Genomic DNA, 19,288 nt, shown 5'->3' on the forward strand with positions numbered 1-19,288 from the left:
GAACATCAGCGTCGAAGGCCGTGACGGCCACGCCGACGCTCGTCCGCGTGTCCGAAGCGGCGAAGTACTTGTCCGCCTCGGCCGCCAATGCTCGGGGTTCCGTTAGCCCGGTCCCGGCCAACGCGAGGCGAACCTGCGCTGGAAGTTGGCGACGGAAAAGCGCCCGGAATAGCGAACCGGGGGCTTCGTCGCCCAACAGTGACAGCATATGGTCCATTCGGACCGACGGGCGCGTCTCACCGAGCTCGGGGAGATCCAGGAGGCGGTTGGCCCGTGCGTCGTCCGTGAGGCTGAACGTGGCTAGGAGTAGCCGCTTGAGTGCCTCGTACTTGTGGCCGTCCGGTGGGTGGCGAAGGATGGACACAACTCGAGCGGCCGTGCCGGGCCCGAGGGAGGCGACGACGTGGCAATAGCGCGTGTCATCGCCGGTGAGGTGCCAAAGCTGAAATTGGGCTTCGGCCTGGACGAACCAGACTTCGGCCTGAGCCTCCCAAAATTCCGGAAGTTTGACGAAGTCGGCCATGGCGATGGCGTCGCGTGTGGAAGGATCGCTCCGGCAGATCCAACGTCGAGGGTCACCAGTAAAGCGCGGCGTTACGCGCGCTGCTTGTGAGCAAGGAGGAAGCGGACAAGCGGTAACATATAAACGTCTTTATTGTAAGACTACACTGTAACACTGAACTCCTCCGGGCTGGTCGCCCGGTGTATATCATGAGGCCACGCCTACCCCTCGGGCGTGGCCACCGCCCACTTGGTGCGTGGAATGATGTCACCACGCCAGTGGGCTTTTGTGTCCGCCACAACAGTGTCTAAAGGTGTCTATGTACAATATATAAATGTCTCTCTATGTACATTATGTAAATGTCTATCTATGTACATTGTCTAAATGTCTATTTATATTACCGTATCTAAATGTCTGTCTCTGTACATTGTCTAAATGGCTATCTATGTACATTGTCTAAATGTCTATTTATATTACCGTATCTAAATGTCTGTCTATGTCCATTGTCTAAATGCCTGTCTATGTACATCGTCTAAATGTCTGTCTCTGTACATTGTCTAAATGCCTGTCTATGTACATTGTCTAAATATCTATGTACGGTATATTACCGTTTCTAAAGGTCTGTCTCTGTACATTGTCTAAATGCCTGTCTATGTACATTGTCTAAATATATATGTATATTACCGTTTCTAAAGGTCTGTCTCTGTACATTGTATAAATGCCTGTCTATGTACATTGTCTAAATGTCTATGTATATTACTGTATCTAAATGTCTGTCTCTGTACTTTATCTAAAGTCAATTTGAAAGTTCCACCCAGCAGTTCGGGGAGGTGACAGAGGCAAAGGTCATATCCGTTTACGATTGCCAAAGCGCAGGTCACGTGCTGTTTTGCTGTGACGTCAGGAGCTGACTATATAAACAAGGAACAGGAACTGTCGCTCATCGCTGTCGGTTGTCGCGAAAGGTTTGCGATATGCTCAGGATGGGTTTGTTAACATTTGTCGCGGTTTCCCTGCTGGTGACTGGGGTTTTTGGCGACGGGATGCAGCACATTGGTCGTGGGATCCCCGGAGGACCTATCGAAGCAGATCGCAATGACCAAATGTTTAAAACGGCGGTGAAGAAGGCCGTTTCGCATTTCAATAGCGGCAACAACGACATGAACCTGTACAAGCTCAACGAGATAGTGTCTGCAACGTCTCAGGTACGCTGGTTGTCATTCGGTATTTAAAATCTTGTCTTTATTGTGTGATATGACTATGAGCAAGGTACCGGTATCTGAGAAAATTAATTTGTTTTCTGATACAAGGTCGACACGAGTCGGGGAAGGAGGGTAAAATAAAAAATAAAAGCAAAGCACTAATAGTGATAGCCTGATAGGTGGGCAAAGCAATCAAAGCATTGAGAGGGGAGGGAGGGAGAAGAAAGGGGGTAAGTGGGGAGGGATTGGGAAGAGAGAGGAAAACCGCGAGTATTTGTGATCGTGGGCGTAGGTGCGCGTGGGTTGGGGAGGAGAGCGAGGAAGGGTTGGGGAGGAGAGCGAGGAAGGGTTGGAGAGAAGAGCGAGGAGGGGTTGGAGAGGAGAGCAAGGAAGGGTTGGAGAGGAGAGCAAGGAAGGGTTGGAGAGGAGAGCGAGGAAGGGTTGGAGAGATGAGAGTGAGGAAGGGTTGGAGAGGAGAGAGCGATGGGAAGGGTTGGAGAGGCGAGAGCGAGGAAGGGTTGGAGAGGCGAGAGCGAGGAAGGGTTGGAGGGGAGAGAGCGAGGGGAAGGGTTGGAGAGGAGAGAGCGAGGGGAAGGGTTGGAGAGGAGAGAGCGAGGGGAAGGGTTGGAGAGGAGAGAGCGAGGGGAAGGGTTGGAGAGGAGAGAGCGAGGGGAAGGGTTGGAGAGGAGAGAGCGAGGGGAAGGGTTGGAGAGGAGAGAGCGAGGGGAAGGGTTGGAGAGGAGAGAGCGAGGGGAAGGGTTGGAGAGGAGAGAGCGAGGGGAAGGGTTGGAGAGGAGAGAGCGAGGGGAAGGGTTGGAGAGGAGAGAGCGAGGGGAAGGGTTGGAGAGGAGAGAGCGAGGGGAAGGGTTGGAGAGGAGAGAGCGAGGGGAAGGGTTGGAGAGGAGAGAGCGAGGGGAAGGGTTGGAGAGGAGAGAGCGAGGGGAAGGGTTGGAGAGGAGAGAGCGAGGGGAAGGGTTGGAGAGGAGAGAGCGAGGGGAAGGGTTGGAGAGGAGAGAGCGAGGGGAAGGGTTGGAGAGGAGAGAGCGAGGGGAAGGGTTGGAGAGGAGAGAGCGAGGGGAAGGGTTGGAGAGGAGAGAGCGAGGGGAAGGGTTGGAGAGGAGAGAGCGAGGGGAAGGGTTGGAGGAGAGCGAGGGGAAGGGTTGGAGGAGAGCGAGGGGAAGGGTTGGAGAGGCGAGAGCGAGGGGAAGGGTTGGAGAGGAGAGAGCGAGGGGAAGGGTTGGAGAGGAGAGAGCGAGGGGAAGGGTTGGAGAGGGGAAGGGTTGGAGAGAGCGAGGGGAAGGGTTGGAGAGGAGAGAGCGAGGGGAAGGGTAGGAGAGGGGAAGGGTTGGAGAGGAGAGAGCGAGGAGAAGGGTTGGAGAGGAGAGAGCGAGGGGAAGGGTTGGAGAGGGGAAGGGTTGGAGAGGAGAGGAGAGCGAGGGGAAGGGTTGGAGAGGAGAGGAGAGCGAGGGGAAGGGTTGGAGAGGAGAGCAGAGCGAGGGGAAGGGTTGGAGAGGAGAGGAGAGCGAGGGGAAGGGTTGGAGAGGAGAGGAGAGCGAGGGGAAGGGTTGGAGAGGAGAGCGAGGGGAAGGGTTGGAGAGGAGAGCGAGGGGAAGGGTTGGAGAGGAGAGCGAGGGGAAGGGTTGGAGAGGAGAGCGAGGGGAAGGGTTGGAGAGGAGAGGAGAGCGAGGGGAAGGGGAGGAGAGCGAGGGGAAGCATTGGAGAGGAGAGGCGAGCGAGGGGAAGCATTGTAGAGGAGAGGAGAGCGAGGGGAAGCATTGTAGAGGAGAGGAGAGCGAGGGGAAGCATTGGAGAGGAGAGCGAGGGGAAGCATTGGAGAGGAGAGCGAGGGGAAGCATTGGAGAGGAGAGCGAGGGGAAGCATTGGAGAGGGGAGCGAGGGGAAGCATTGGAGAGGAGAGCGAGGGGAAGCATTGGAGAGGAGAGCGAGGGGAAGCATTGGAGAGGAGAGCGAGGGGAAGCATTGGAGAGGAGAGCGAGGGGAAGCATTGGAGAGGAGAGCGGAAGCAGAGGAGAGCGAGGGGAAGCAGTGGAGAGCGAGGAGAGGAGAGGAGAGGAGAGCGAGGAGAAGCATTGGAGAGGAGAGGAGAGAAGCATTGGAGAGGAGAGCGAGGGGAAGCATTGGAGAGGAGAGCGAGGGGAAGCATTGGAGAGGAGAGCGAGGGGAAGCATTGGAGAGGAGAGCGAGGGGAAGCATTGGAGAGGAGAGCGAGGGGAAGCATTGGAGAGGAGAGCGAGGGGAAGCATTGGAGAGGAGAGCGAGGGGAAGCTTTGGAGAGGAGAGCGAGGGGAAGCATTGGAGAGGAGAGCGAGGGGAAGCATTGGAGAGGAGAGCGAGGGGAAGCATTGGAGAGGAGAGCGAGGGGAAGCGTTGGAGAGAGGAGAGAGCGAGGGGAAGGGTTGGAGAGGAGAGAGCGAGGGGAAGGGTTGGAGAGGAGAGAGCGAGGGGAAGGGTTGGAGAGGAGAGAGCGAGGGAAGGGTTGGAGAGGAGAGAGCGAGGGGAAGGGTTGGAGAGGAGAGAGCGAGGGGAAGGGTTGGAGAGGAGAGAGCGAGGGGAAGGGTTGGGGAGGAGAGAGCGAGGGGAAGGGTTGGAGAGGAGAGAGCGAGGGGAAGGGTTGGAGAGGAGAGAGCGAGGGGAAGGGTTGGAGAGGAGAGAGCGAGGGGAAGGGTTGGAGAGGAGAGAGCGAGGGGAAGGGTTGGAGAGGAGAGAGCGAGGGGAAGGGGAGGAGAGAGCGAGAGCGAGGGGAAGGGTTGGAGAGGAGAGAGCGAGGGGAAAGGTTGGAGAGGAGAGAGCGAGGGGAAGGGTTGGAGAGGAGAGAGCGAGGGGAAGGGTTGGAGAGGAGAGAGCGAGGGGAAGGGTTGGAGAGGAGAGAGAGCGAGGGGAAGGGTTGGAGAGGAGAGAGCGAGGGGAAGGGTTGGAGAGGAGAGAGCGAGGGGAAGGGTTGGAGAGGAGAGAGCGAGGGGAAGGGTTGGAGAGGAGAGAGCGAGGGGAAGGGTTGGAGAGGAGAGAGCGAGGGGAAGGGTTGGAGAGGAGAGAGCGAGGGGAAGGGTTGGAGAGGAGAGAGCGAGGGGAAGGGTTGGAGAGGAGAGAGCGAGGGGAAGGGTTGGAGAGGAGAGAGCGAGGGGAAGGGTTGGAGAGAGAGCGAGGGGAAGGGAAGCGTTGGAGAGGAGAGAGCGAGGGAGGGGAAGCGTTGGAGAGGAGAGAGCGAGGGAGGGGAAGCGTTGGAGAGGAGAGAGCGAGGGAGGGGAAGCGTTGGAGAGGAGAGAGCGAGCGAGGGGAAGGGTTGGAGAGGAGAGAGCGAGCGAGGGGAAGGGTTGGAGAGGAGAGAGCGGGCGAGGGGGAGGGTTGGAGAGGAGAGGAGAGAGCGAGCGAGGGGAAGGGTTGGAGAGGAGAGGAGAGGAGAGAGCGAGCGAGGGGAAGGGTTGGAGAGGAGAGGAGAGAGCGAGCGAGGGGAAGGGTTGGAGAGGAGAGGAGAGCGAGGGGAAGCATTGGAGAGGAGAGCGAGGGGAAGCATTGGAGAGGAGAGCGAGGGGAAGCGTTGGAGAGGAGAGCGAGGGGAAGCGTTGGAGAGGAGAGCGAGGGGAAGCGTTGGAGAGGAGAGCGAGGGGAAGCGTTGGAGAGGAGAGCGAGGGGAAGCGTTGGAGAGGAGAGCGAGGGGAAGCGTTGGAGAGGAGAGCGAGGGGAAGCGTTGGAGAGGAGAGCGAGGGGAAGCGTTGGAGAGGAGAGCGAGGGGAAGCGTTGGAGAGGAGAGCGAGGGGAAGCGTTGGAGAGGAGAGCGAGGGGAAGCGTTGGAGAGGAGAGCGAGGGGAAGCGTTGGAGAGGAGAGCGAGGGGAAGCGTTGGAGAGGAGAGCGAGGGGAAGCGTTGGAGAGGAGAGCGAGGGGAAGCGTTGGAGAGGAGAGCGAGGGGAAGCGTTGGAGAGGAGAGCGAGGGGAAGCGTTGGAGAGGAGAGCGAGGGGAAGCGTTGGAGAGGAGAGCGAGGGGAAGCGTTGGAGAGGAGAGCGAGGGGAAGCGTTGGAGAGGAGAGCGAGGGGAAGCGTTGGAGAGGAGAGCGAGGGGAAGCGTTGGAGAGGAGAGCGAGGGGAAGGGTTGGAGAGGAGAGAGCGAGGGAAGGGTTGGAGAGGAGAGAGCGAGGGGAAGGGTTGGAGAGGAGAGAGCGAGGGGAAGGGTTGGAGAGGAGAGAGCGAGGGGAAGGGTTGGAGAGGAGAGAGCGAGGGGAAGGGTTGGAGAGGAGAGAGCGAGGGGAAGGGTTGGAGAGGAGAGAGCGAGGGGAAGGGTTGGAGAGGAGAGAGCGAGGGGAAGGGTTGGAGAGGAGAGAGCGAGGGGAAGGGTTGGAGAGGAGAGAGCGAGGGGAAGGGTTGGAGAGGAGAGACCGAGGGGAAGGGTTGGAGAGGAGAGACCGAGGGGAAGGGTTTGAGAGGAGAGAGCGAGGGGAAGGGTTGGAGAGGAGAGAGCGAGGGGAAGGGTTGGAGAGGAGAGAGCGAGGGGAAGGGTTGGAGAGGAGAGAGCGAGGGGAAGGGTTGGAGAGGAGAGAGCGAGGGGAAGGGTTGGAGAGGAGAGAGCGAGGGGAAGGGTTGGAGAGGAGAGAGCGAGGGGAAGGGTTGGAGAGGAGAGAGCGAGGGGAAGGGTTGGAGAGGAGAGAGCGAGGGGAAGGGTTGGAGAGGAGAGAGCGAGGGGAAGGGTTGGAGAGGAGAGAGCGAGGGGAAGGGTTGGAGAGGAGAGAGCGAGGGGAAGGGTTGGAGAGGAGAGAGCGAGGGGAAGGGTTGGAGAGGAGAGAGCGAGGGGAAGGGTTGGAGAGGAGAGAGCGAGGGGAAGGGTTGGAGAGGAGAGAGCGAGGGGAAGGGTTGGAGAGGAGAGAGCGAGGGGAAGGGTTGGAGAGGAGAGAGCGAGGGGAAGGGTTGGAGAGGAGAGAGCGAGGGGAAGGGTTGGAGAGGAGAGAGCGAGGGGAAGGGTTGGAGAGGAGAGAGCGAGGGGAAGGGTTGGAGAGGAGAGAGCGAGGGGAAGGGTTGGAGAGGAGAGAGCGAGGGGAAGGGTTGGAGAGGAGAGAGCGAGGGGAAGGGTTGGAGAGGAGAGAGCGAGGGGAAGGGTTGGAGAGGAGAGAGCGAGGGGAAGGGTTGGAGAGGAGAGAGCGAGGGGAAGGGTTGGAGAGGAGAGAGCGAGGGGAAGGGTTGGAGAGGAGAGAGCGAGGGGAAGGGTTGGAGAGGAGAGAGCGAGGGGAAGGGTTGGAGAGGAGAGAGCGAGGGGAAGGGTTGGAGAGGAGAGAGCGAGGGGAAGGGTTGGAGAGGAGAGAGCGAGGGGAAGGGTTGGAGAGGAGAGAGCGAGGGGAAGGGTTGGAGAGGAGAGAGCGAGGGGAAGGGTTGGAGAGGAGAGAGAGCGAGGGGAAGGGTTGGAGAGGAGAGAGAGCGAGGGGAAGGGTTGGAGAGGAGAGAGAGCGAGGGGAAGGGTTGGAGAGGAGAGGAGAGAGCGAGCGAGGGGAAGGGTTGGAGAGGAGAGGAGAGAGCGAGCGAGGGGAAGGGTTGGAGAGAGAGGAGAGAGCGAGCGAGGGGAAGGGTTGGAGAGGAGAGAGCGAGCGAGGGGAAGGGTTGGAGAGGAGAGAGCGAGCGAGGGGAAGGGTTGGAGAGGAGAGAGCGAGCGAGGGGAAGGGTTGGAGAGGAGAGAGCGAGCGAGGGGAAGGGTTGGAGAGGAGAGAGCGAGCGAGGGGAAGGGTTGGAGAGGAGAGAGCGACGAGGGGAAGGGTTGGAGAGGAGAGAGCGAGCGAGGGGAAGGGTTGGAGAGGAGAGAGCGAGCGAGGGGAAGGGTTGGAGAGGAGAGAGCGAGCGAGGGGAAGGGTTGGAGAGGAGAGAGCGAGCGAGGGGAAGGGTTGGAGAGGAGCGAGCGAGGGGAAGGGTTGGAGAGGAGAGAGCGAGCGAGGGGAAGGGTTGGAGAGGAGAGAGCGAGCGAGGGGAAGGGTTGGAGAGGAGAGAGCGAGCGAGCGGAAGGGTTGGAGAGGAGAGAGCGAGCGAGGGGAAGGGTTGGAGAGGAGAGAGCGAGCGAGGGGAAGGGTTGGAGAGGAGAGAGCGAGCGAGGGGAAGGGTTGGAGAGGAGAGAGCGAGCGAGGGGAAGGGTTGGAGAGGAGAGAGCGAGCGAGGGGAAGGGTTGGAGAGGAGAGAGCGAGCGAGGGGAAGGGTTGGAGAGGAGAGAGCGAGCGAGGGGAAGGGTTGGAGAGGAGAGAGCGAACGAGGGGAAGGGTTGGAGAGGAGAGAGCGAGCGAGGGGAAGGGTTGGAGAGGAGAGAGCGAGCGAGGGGAAGGGTTGGAGAGGAGAGAGCGAGCGAGGGGAAGGGTTGGAGAGGAGAGAGCGAGCGAGGGGAAGGGTTGGAGAGGAGAGAGCGAGCGAGGGGAAGGGTTGGAGAGGAGAGAGCGAGCGAGGGGAAGGGTTGGAGAGGAGAGAGCGAGGGGAAGGGTTGGAGAGGAGAGAGCGAGCGAGGGGAAGGGTTGGAGAGGAGAGAGCGAGCGAGGGGAATGGTTGGAGAGGAGAGCGAGCGAGGGGAAGGGTTGGAGAGGAGAGAGCGAGCGAGGGGAAGGGTTGGAGAGGAGAGAGCGAGCGAGGGGAAGGGTTGGAGAGGAGAGAGCGAGCGAGGGGAAGGGTTGGAGAGGAGAGAGAGCGAGGGGAAGGGTTGGAGAGCGAGAGAGAGCGAGGGGAAGGGTTGGAGAGCGAGAGGAGAGGATCCATCACCACTACCTCACACACACCATTCTCCCCTTCCTTCAGGCATGGTCAAAGATGCCTATGCCTCTGTAGTGATGTGTGGTGAGGCACACTGATCCACAGTAGTATATGCAAATGAGCAATCCTTCATGCTACCTGTTGTTTTCAATTATTCAGGGTGAGTTTCTATTTGGAAGGCTGTGGCCAAAAAGGGTTTTCCAAGATTAAAACTAGGCACGGCTTGCACATCTCCTTCACTTGCATTTCACTTCACTTGCACTTGCATGCTAGTTCTCGCTGGTGTGTATAAGAAAAGATTTCTCTTCATTCAAGTTGTCTGTTATTAACTAATAAACTTGGTTGCATAATGGTCGAGCGTCGCTCTCTGAGTCTGGGAGATTGGTGGTTGAAATCCCATCCGACTCATTCCAAAGACTTAAAAAATACCTTGTGCTGCTCCTTGTGTGATGCTGAGAATTCAAAAGGATTCAAAATTCAAAAATTCAAAACTCTCTCATGCACAGATTTATCCCATCTCGTATTCAGTTGTCTTACCCTTCCTCCCTGGTGTTGGGCTAGCGGCTAGGGTGCCGGCTTAGGATCCTAGGATCCTGGGTTCGAATCTCGGTCGATCGCCGAATTAATGCCAGGGGGGTTGACTCAGCCTGTCATCCTTCCGAGGTCGGCTAATTGAGTACCAGTTCACTGGTAATTCCCTGTTTGTCATTAAAGGCGGCAAAAAGGGTTGGCGTCAGGAAGGGCATCCGGCCGTAAAACATTGCTTCAAAAAGGGGACCAAAAACACAACAACTACCACGGTCCCCGAAAAGGCCAACCCCCGCTTTGCGGGGAAAAATGGCCTCTAAACGGTTTTTTTACCCTTCCTCCCGTCCACGGTACACTGAATCTTGTGGTGAGGCAGTTGAACTGAAACAACTTGCCTTTGCCTCTTGGAAGGCAAATCCAACTGAAGGCAATCTCAGTTCCTTCCACCAAGCTCGGAACAAGTGTGTGTCTACCCTCAGGAGTGCCAGAAAGCACTATCTCTCCACACTCAAGAATGAACTCTCAAACCTGTCTCCTTCCTCCAAATCCTGGTGGCATCTGGTCAAATCCGTTTCTGGTGTTTGTTCCCCATCCATCCCCTCCCTTACCTCAAATGGCTACACAGTTGACACCGCACGTGACAAAGCCGAATGCCTCAACTCTGTGTTTGCCTCAAAATAGTGTCCCAAACCCATCTCTCTCTGTTCCCACCTTACCCAGTCGAATCCAACTGCTCCTGGAGTCTGTGTCCTTCGCTCCTGACAAGGTGGAGAAGTTTTTGTCAAACCTCGACTCTGTTTCTGCAACTGGACCAGACGGCATCAACCCACGGGTCCTAAAAGCCTGCCCTTCCGCTCTATCTCGCCCTCTGTTCTTTTCACCCTCTTTTGCTCAAGGTCATCTGCCAGCATCTTGGAAATCAGCAAACATTACCGCTTTACTCAAAAAAGGTGCAAAAACAGATCCTTGCAACTACAGACCAATCAGCCTGCTCCCAATTATCAGCAGTCATGGAATCCATCATTGCTTCGGATATCAAATCCTTTCTCTTCTCTAATGGCTTGATCTCCGATCATCAATTTGGATTCAGACCAGGTCATTCTACTCTGGACATGTTGCTTCTGCTGTCTCAACAATGGATGGAGGTCCTCAATGCCAAACAGGAAATCAGAGCTGTCTTCCTTGATGTATAATGTGCCTTCGATACGGTCTGGCACCCACCTCTGCTCACCAAACTCTCCTCCGATGGTATCCATGGAAACCTCCACGCATGGCTTGCGGACTTTCTCTCTGGTCGTAGTCAACGTGTGGCCCTGAATTGATTTCTCTCATCTCCCCTTCCTGTTCTGGCTGCAGTTCCCCAAGGCAGTGTTCTGGGCCCTGTGCTTTTTCTGGTCTGCATCAATGATCTCACCGACTCTCTGGAAAATCCTCTCTATCTCTTTGCTGATGACTCCACTCTCTGCCGCTCCATTCCACATCCCTGAGATCGGCAGTCTGCAGCCTCCTCACTCTGCAGACCTGGACAAAATCACAGACTGGTCAAACAAGTGGAACATGTCTTTCAATCCTGACAAATCTCACACTCTTACTTGGCTCTCTCCAAAAAGACCGACTGGAAAACCCTCCCATCTACTTTCTCAACAATCCTCTCCAAGAAGTTCTGTCGCTCAAGCTTTTGGGTCTCACTATCTGCCATGATCTTTCTTGGAAAAAACACATTTCCAAGCTGGCCTCCAAAGCCAGTCACCGACTGGGCATCCTCCGTCGTGCAAAGTCCTTCCTTGGCACACCTGAGCTCCTCACCACATACAAGGCTTTCATCTGCAGCTCAATGGAATACTGTCCCCCCCCTCTGGGCTGGTGCTCCTGCTTCACACCTAGCTTGGCTTCACGCTGTTGAAACCAAAGCTTTCAGAATCGTTGGCATCTCCTGTGATGAAGCCAACTCCGAGGGCCTTTCACTCACTCACCGCAGGCAGGTTGCTGGTCTTTCTGTTTTCTACCGACTCCTCTCCGGCTTAGCTCCCCCAGCTCTCTCTGTGCTCTGTCCCCCAAATATTCCTGCAGGTCGCACAAGATCTGCCAGCAACCCTCTTGTGGTTAAACTGCCCAAATCTAGGCTCTCTGCTCACCTTCACTCTTTCATTCTCCCTTTCTCCCGCCTCTGGAACAATCTCCCCCACTCCCTTCAATCCCACTCCTCCCTCCAGGTCTTTAAAACAGCTGTTCACTACCATCTCTTATCTTCCCCCATCCAAAACCTTGATTTACCCCAGATCCACTTTTTTGAAATTTAAACTTCTTTCCAGGAAGTCCATGCAGGGTCCATATATTTTATACCTCTCCCACCTCCCTCCAAGCCCTCTTCCTCCCACATTTCTCCCGATGTCCCTGCTCAAATGTTGTGTTTGTGTCCTTCCCCCGCTCTCCCCATCTTGTCTACCGCTCCCCTTATTTCGTGTTTTATGTGTCGGTTTGACTTTTTGTGTGATTAATGTTAGCTCTTTCACGAGCCTCGATCTTGCATACAAAAAATAATAATAATGATAATAAAAACAAATAAACACTCATTTTACAAATCACGTGCAGCGAATTTCACCTCCCTGCGCCTTGTGTATTTATCATTTTAAAAAACGCTTCTGTGCACCGACCTTGAGGCCCTGTCTGCAAGCTACTTTGATAATTTCAATAGAAGACGTAATTACTTTTTTTTATAGAAAATGTTTTTCGAGTTTGTTTCATACTCGCCATAATGAATTCACATTCGTGTTAAAGGATTGGCCTTTAAAACCCAACTCAAATCGTCCTTATGAAGGGGGACAAACATCAGTACAAACACACAAACTGACATTGTCTTTCATATGGTAGATTACCTTTGTGTCTGAGGATCTAATGGTCGGATAGATTACAATGTCCGATTGGCTCTGTTCAGCAAAGGTTTTGTGCTCGGATTGATCGTGGTGTCACACAGCTTTCCGATCTTACCATCGTTTGCTTTTGGCATTGTGCCGAGACTAACTCAAGGCCAGCTGACTTTGCAGAACCATACCTGTTCTCCCTTTGGCTAATGCTAACCTTCCCCCTTCAACCAACCCTGCTTGGTCAATGAAGAGTGCACCACTGTATTTAATGTAATTAATTAATGTACACCATTTTATATTATTATTTTGTTTGTTTTTGTAGGTGGTGTCTGGAATTAAATATAAATTCACCGTGAAGCTTGGAAGGACCTCTTGTCGTAAAGCCCAACTTTATGCGGATGCTGAAAGCTGCAGCTTGATATCCGGCTCTGGGCAGACAGTGAGTATCTTCACATTTTCAGATCAAATACAGCATTGTAAATCTTCATAATTTTGTACCTTCTTCGCATGCGTTTTGCACTTTGTTCATAAGAATGTGGAACCAAGGATTCACCTTCACAGTTTTGCAGTGAAAATGCTATTTATACTTTAAACGAGAAGATCTAATTTTTTTCCGGTGCAAGGTGCATTGTTTTTAAAAGATGTGATTTTTTTTCTCTCTACAGTATACAAAATCGAGACTTTGGAAGAGCTAGAACACTGAACGGATGCGGATTTGCATCCTGATGCAGCAAAAAAAAAGGAACAGTCGAGAGAGGGGGGAAGCACCAAAAGCAGGGTTGAAGGATAAAATAGAGGGAGACTTGGACAAGTAAGGGAGGTGGGAAAGAATTAGGGGTAGGAGAAGGATACATGGGGAGAACAAGATGGATACAGTTTAGGAGACTCTCGAAGGAAAAACTTGCAATTTGGAAGGAGGTGAGTTTTGGGGTGGGGGAGTTGACGAGGGTAGAAAAGACAATGATTTTGGATTTGGAGGGATGGGAGGAGGGGAAAAAAATTAGTGGTGAGCAGTGATTCAGGATTTTGGGAGTTTGACCAGAAGAGGATTGATGGACCGCGTGTGCCCTGCAGAAACCTTGGGGGAGGGGTGATGGGGTGGAAAGCGGAGGCAGTGGAAAGAAAAACCACACAAGGAGGCAGTCGTAGACAGAGAACACTGACGTGTCTGCCATGGGAAAGTAATAGGCCCATGGAAATCCGCTTCAGCATGGAAGATTCCAATAATCTTAAAGTCCTTGATTTCCATGGCGTCAAGCTGAGCAAAGTGTGAGGCAGGTGACATAGCCCAGAGGGGAGAACAGTTCTCCATTAAGCTGCAAATCTAGGCCATGTATGTGGATAGGAGTTCAGGTGTGCCAAGGAAGGACTTTGTACAAGTCAGCGACTGGCTTTAGAGGCCAACTTTGAAATGTGGTTTGGGCAAGGAAGATCATGGTTGATAGTGAGTGAGACCCATGAGTTTGAGTAACTAAACTTCATCAAGAGAATTGTCAAGAAAGTAGATGGGAGGGTTTGCCAGATGGTCCTTTCAGGTAGAGATAGTGACAGTGTGATATATCTCATGATTAAAAGACATCTTCCAAGCGTTTGACCAGCTTCTGATTATATCAAGGTCTGAAGAGAGGGAAGAGGTGGCAGCCTGCCTATCTGAAGGATGAGGGATGTCATGGCAGAGGGTGGAGTCATCAGCAAATATATAAAGGGGGATTTTCCTTTAAGTCAGAGAGATCATTGGTGAATATTAGGAATAAGGATGGCCCCAGAACACTGCCTTGGGGCAATCCAGCCTTAACTGGGAGAGGAGATGAAAATATGACCTCGAGCAAATGATACGGTGAACAGAGCAGAGAGGAAGATGTGCAAGAGCAGCAGAGCAGGTCATCAGGAAGATCCTAGAGATGCCATCTGGTCTAGTCGTTACAGAATCTGAGTCGAGGGTTGCCACAAACTTCTCCACCTTCTCAGGTGCAAAAGACCCCAAGTCCAGGATCATTTGGGTGCGCCTGGGTAGGGGGTGGGTACAGAAATCGAGCAGTTGGGGCCACAATATTTGGAAGCAAACGCAGAATTGAGGCGTTCGGCATTATCTCGTGTGCGGAGTCAGCTGTGGTGCCATTTGAAGTGAGGGAAAGGATGGATAAACTACATACACCAAAGAGAGACTTACCTAGAACAGCACAAGGTAGAGCGCATGCCTCCAACTCAGGCTGACCAGTTTACATTTTGTGTCCCAATGATAGGCCGGACCAAAATCGAATCAGCTTGTTCTTGACACCTAACCCAACACAACTACCTAATTTTTGTCACAACTCGTAAACAACTTTTTGAAATATCATGCTATATATATCTTGATTTTTGGCCCAATCTCTTAATGGTGAAGAATCCCTCATAAAAAATTTAAAAACTCGCATATCCGGATGCAGATTCGGATCTTCATCAAAATCGGCTCGATTGTTGTCACATAACCTGTCCACCAAAGCCCACTTTTGGTGGTGGAGGGAGCAAGCAAGGTATTACCATATTTTAAAGGAGGGAGACAAGTTTGAAAGTTCACTCTTTAGGTTGAACATGTTTTCTGGCTCTCCTGAGAGTGGACACACATGTTGTGGGTTTTGTGGCATGAGCTGAGATTGCCTTCGGTCTGGATAGCTTTCCAGGATGAGAAAACGAGTTGTTTCAGAGCAATTGCTTCACCACGGGATTGTCAGTGTACCATGGGTGGGAAGAAGGGTAGGATAACTGAAGATGAGATGAGATGAATCTGTGCATTAGAGAGAGCAGGTTTCTGTGGACAAATTCCCATGCCTAGTTAATATGAGAGGCATTACATTTAGGAGACCAGTCCTGAAGGGAGATGGCCACTTGCAGTCCCAGCCAAATCTGCCTCTGTGAAATGCCAGACTCGCCAGCGTTGAGGCAGCTCTTTAGAATAGCCAGAAATGTTGATTCTCTCAAACACATGATCAGGTGAGCCAATTGGAGAAGAGTAAGAGCAGCAGACATTTACAGCAAAGTGTATAGTCTTCACGAAGTCAAGAAGGGAAGATTTGCCATTCAGAGAAATCCAGGTCGGAACTAGAACGGCACTCAGTGGAGAGCATACCTCCGCCAGGTGAACGGTTTACGTTTTGTATTCCAGAGTAGACCAGAAAATCACAATACAGAATCTCATTTAAACAAAATCATCCGTCCACAACTCTGAGATATCCTGCTATGTATCGTTTTTGGCCCGATCTCCCAATGGTGAAGAATCACTTTAAAAATTATACTAACCGGATCCGGATCCAGATCTTCACCAAAATTGAATCGATTCTTCCTTGTCGGACACACAACCTGTCCACCAAGTTTCGTCCAAATCCGTCCACAACTTTTTGAGATATCCTGCTTAGGTGAGGGGGGAAGCTTTGAGGTGCTTAGGTGAGGGGAAGTTTTGAGGGGCTTAGGTGAGGAGAAGTTTTGAGTGGCTTCGGTGAGGAGAGAAGCTTTGAGGGGCTTAGGAGAGGGGGAAGCTTTGAGGAGCTTAGGTGAGGGGAAGCTTTGAGGTGCTTAGGTGAGGGGAAGTTTTGAGTGGCTTCGGTGAGGAGAGAAGCTTTGAGTGGCTTCGGTGAGGAGAGAAGCTTTGAGGGGCTTAGGTGAGGGGAAGTTTTGAGTGGCTTCGGTGAGGAGAGAAGCTTTGAGGGGCTTAGGAGAGGGGTAAGCTTTGAGGAGCTTAGGTGAGGGGAAGCTTTGAGGTGCTTAGGTGAGGGGAAGTTTTGAGGGGCTTAGGTGAGGGGAAGTTTTGAGTGGCTTCGGTGAGGAGAGAAGCTTTGAGGGGCTTAGGAGAGGGGTAAGCTTTGAGGAGCTTTGGTGAGGGGGGAAGTTTTGAGGGGGTTTCGGTGAGGGGGGAAGCTTTGAGAGTCTTAGGTGAGGGGGAAGCTTTGATGGGCTTAGGTGAGGGGCAAGCTGTGAGGGGGAAGCTTTGAGGGGCTTAGGTGAGGGGGAAGCTTTGAGGGGCTTAGGTGAGGGGGAAGCTTTGAGGGGCTTAGGTGAGGGTGAAGCTTTGAGGGGCTTAGGTGAGGGGAAGCTTTGAGGGGCTTAGGTGAGGTGGCAGCTTTGAGGGGCTTAGGTGAGGGGAAGCTTTGAGGGGCTTAGGTGAGGGTGAAGCTTTGAGGAGCTTAGGTGAGGGGAAGCTTTGAGGGGCTTAGGTGAGGGGGAAGCTTTGAGGGGCTTAGGTGAGGGGGGAAGCTTTGAGGGGCTTAGGTGAGGGGGAAGCTTTGAGGGGCTTAGGTGAGGGGCAAGCTTTGAGGGGCTTAGGTGAGGGGAAGCTTTGAGGGGCTTAGGTGAGGATGAAGCTGTGAGGGGAAGCTTTGAGGGGCTTAGGTGAGGTGGAAGCTTTGAGGGGCTTAGGAGAGGGGTAAGCTTTGAGGGGCTTAGGTGAGGGGAAGCTTTGAGGGGCTTAGGTGAGGATGAAGCTTTGAGGGGCTTAGGTGAGGTGGAAGCTTTGAGGGGCTTAGGAGAGGGGTAAGCTTTGAGGGGCTTAGGTGAGGGGAAGCTTTGAGGGGCTTAGGTGAGGTGGAAGCTTTGAGGAGCTTAAGGGAAGGGGATGCTTTGAGGGGCTTAGGTGAGGATGAAGCTTTGAGGGGCTTAGGTGAGGGGAAGCTTTGAGGGGCTTAAGTGAGAGGGAAGCTTTGAGGCGATTAGGTGAGGAGGGGTGAAACTTTGAGGAGCTGAGGTGAGGGGATATGAAGTGGAGGGATGCTGAAGAGTGGGGCACATCGATATGGTAGGATCGGAAGGACACGGGTTTGGAGATATAAGGAGGATACTGACGTGGAAGAGATTGACGCTGTAAAATAACGAAGAGGATTTGATTGTTGGGTGCAGATGTCTTCTGCAAGCTCGACTTCAAAATTCCATCTATTGTTTGTGCTGTTTGCTCCATTTGCTAAAAACGATTACTGGAGGCCCGCACTCTTTACAGAGGTCTCCAACGTATGGTGACTTGTCAGGGTTAGAATCTATCCTGGACAAGGCGCTGCTTCGTTGTGGAATTCCACTGCAAGTGCAGGAATTTGTCATTTGTTCATGGTACCGGTGATAACTCGCCTACTCCAAGCAAAAAAACCACCATGGGGGTGTTTAACGTCCTTCAACCAATTAGATCAGATGGGACACCCAGTTGAATGTCCGTTTGAAGGACTGTACACACATTTATGCCTTGCCCTGCCTGTGGAACACCAGGATGGAGGTTTATGAATGGTTGAGATTGCAACCCAGGCTAAACGGCTAAGAGTGACTTGCTGTAGTTAGAAGGTATTTATCTCTCTCAACTTGGGATTCCATTAACAATTATTTTATTTTTGTTTTTCAGACCCATTTGTGCCATTTTGAGATTTGGAGTCAAGTCTGGATCAGTGATGAGCCTTCTGTGACACGTCATGATTGCAGTGTGGTTTAAAAATGAACACTGCTCGCAATGTTTAACATTTACCGCTCTGGTTACGATTTATTCCACCAGTTTATACTTACCTGCAAACAGCATGTACCACGCACGGCATCTTTAGTGTGAAAAATAACTTGTTGCGCTCGACATTTGTTTTCACGTCATTTTGCTTCTCGTGGCATCATTTTGCTTCTTGTGGCATCATTTTGCTTCTTATGGCATCATTTTGCTTCTTGTGACATTTTGCTGCTTGTGACATCATTTTGCTGCTCGTGACATCATTTTGCTTCTCGTGACATCATTTTGCTTCTTGTGGCATCATTTTGCTTCTTGTGACATTTTGCTGCTTGTGACATCATTTTGCTGCTCGTGACATCATTTTGCTTCTCGTGACATCATTTTGCTTCTTGTGGCATCATTTTGCTTCTTGTGGCATCATTTTGCTTCTTGTGGCATCATTTTGCTTCTTGTGGCATCATTTTGCTGCTTGTGACATCATTTTGCTGCTTGACATCATTTTGCTGCTCGTGACATCATTTTGCTTCTCGTGACATCATTTTGCTTCTCGTGACATCATTTTGCTTCTCGTGACATCATTTTGCTTCTCATGACATCGTTTTGCTTCATGTAAGCGATCTATCACATTCGATAAAAGTGATGGTTTTCAGTGTAATCACAAATAAAAGTATGATTTGAACTTGCGTCTTCAGAACTGCTCTGATGCAAGAATGTGATGTAAGAATGTCATTCACAGAGAAAAATAACTATTTTGAAATTGGGTTAAAAATTCGAATTACAGCAGCAGGCGTCTCTCCAGACTCTTTCCAGGACTCGTGTACAATCGTAATTTGAGCAAATCTGTATCTGCGAGTTGAGTATTCATTGCAAAACTTTTGGTCTAACTTCTTTCCAGTTCCAGAGAAACCCATTTGGTTGCAGATCCATGGAAGCACACATTATCTGTGATGAACTCTGATAAACTGCCCCCAAATTACCCAAAGATGTTTGTTCGTCATCAAGCCCTAATTGCCAATACTAGGGCATGAATGGCATCCAATCTTTGCTTTTCACCTGGTTGAATGTCGTCCACATGCACTGTCCATCTCAAAAGGACACTAGCTCAGCAATGTCGCTTTCATTCGAGGCGGTCTTTTATTTTAAATTTTCTCGATGCTACTGAGGAAACGATTTTGTTCTTTTGTGCGGCTTGGCTGTCCTGTTTTTTTTTTTTTTTTTTTTTTTTTTTTTTTTTGTTGTTGTTTTGTATACAAGGTCGAGGCTCGTGAAAGAGCGAACATTAATCACACAGAAAGACAAACCGACACATAAAACATAACATAGGGAGCGGTAGACAAGATGGGGAGAGAGGGGGAAGGACACAAACACAACATTTGAGAGCAGGGACCGAGAGACATGGAGACATCGAGAGATCTGAGAGAGGGCGAGGGCTTTTGGGGGGGAGGCGTGGGAAGGGGGCAGTGGGAGAGGTATAAAACATATGGACACTGCCAGGACTTCCAGGAAAGAAGTTGGAATTTCAAACAAGGTGGATCTGGGGTGAATTAGCGGGGGTAGAAAAGATCAAGGTTTTGGATGGGGGAAGATAAGAGATGGTGGTGAACAGCTGTTTTAAAGACCTGGAGGGAGGAGTGGGATTGAAGGGAGTGAGGGAGTTTGTTCCAGAGGTGGGAGAAAAGAGGAATGAAAGAGTGAAGGTGAGCAGAGAGCCGAGATTTCGGCAGTTTAACCATCAGAGGGTTGCTGGCAGATCTTGTGCGACCTGTAGGAATATTTGGGGGACAGAGCACAGAGAGAGCTGGGGGTGCAAGGCCGGAGAGGAGTCGGTAGAAGACAGAAAGACCACCTACCTGCCTGCGGTGAGTGAGTGAAAGGCCCTCAGAGATAGCTTCATCGCGGGAGATTCCAATAATTCTGAAAGCTTTGGTTTCAACAGCGTGAAGCCGAGCTATTGAATGGAGTTGTACTATGATGTCGGGGTGCCGCATCATGAAGAATGCTGGGTTACCTTAATGTGTAGAAAGTGTT

At 52.3% G+C, this 19,288-nt stretch overlaps 1 protein-coding gene across 1 annotated transcript; it reads left to right on the top strand.

The window, feature by feature from the left end:
• Positions 1-960: 960 nt before the first annotated feature.
• LOC137437593 (cystatin) lies at positions 961-17,939 on the top strand. The gene is made up of 3 exons (XM_068132044.2): positions 961-1,707; positions 12,140-12,256; positions 17,171-17,939. Exons 1-3 carry the CDS (start codon positions 1,477-1,479, stop codon positions 17,255-17,257), a joined length of 435 nt encoding a protein of 144 aa, XP_067988145.2. The 5' UTR covers positions 961-1,476; the 3' UTR covers positions 17,258-17,939.
• The last annotated feature ends 1,349 nt before the right edge of the window (positions 17,940-19,288 follow it).

Source organism: Myxine glutinosa, chromosome 12, assembly GCF_964187855.1.
Source record: "Myxine glutinosa chromosome 12, kmMyxGlut1.1, whole genome shotgun sequence".
Taxonomy (NCBI): Eukaryota; Metazoa; Chordata; class Myxini; order Myxiniformes; family Myxinidae; genus Myxine; species Myxine glutinosa.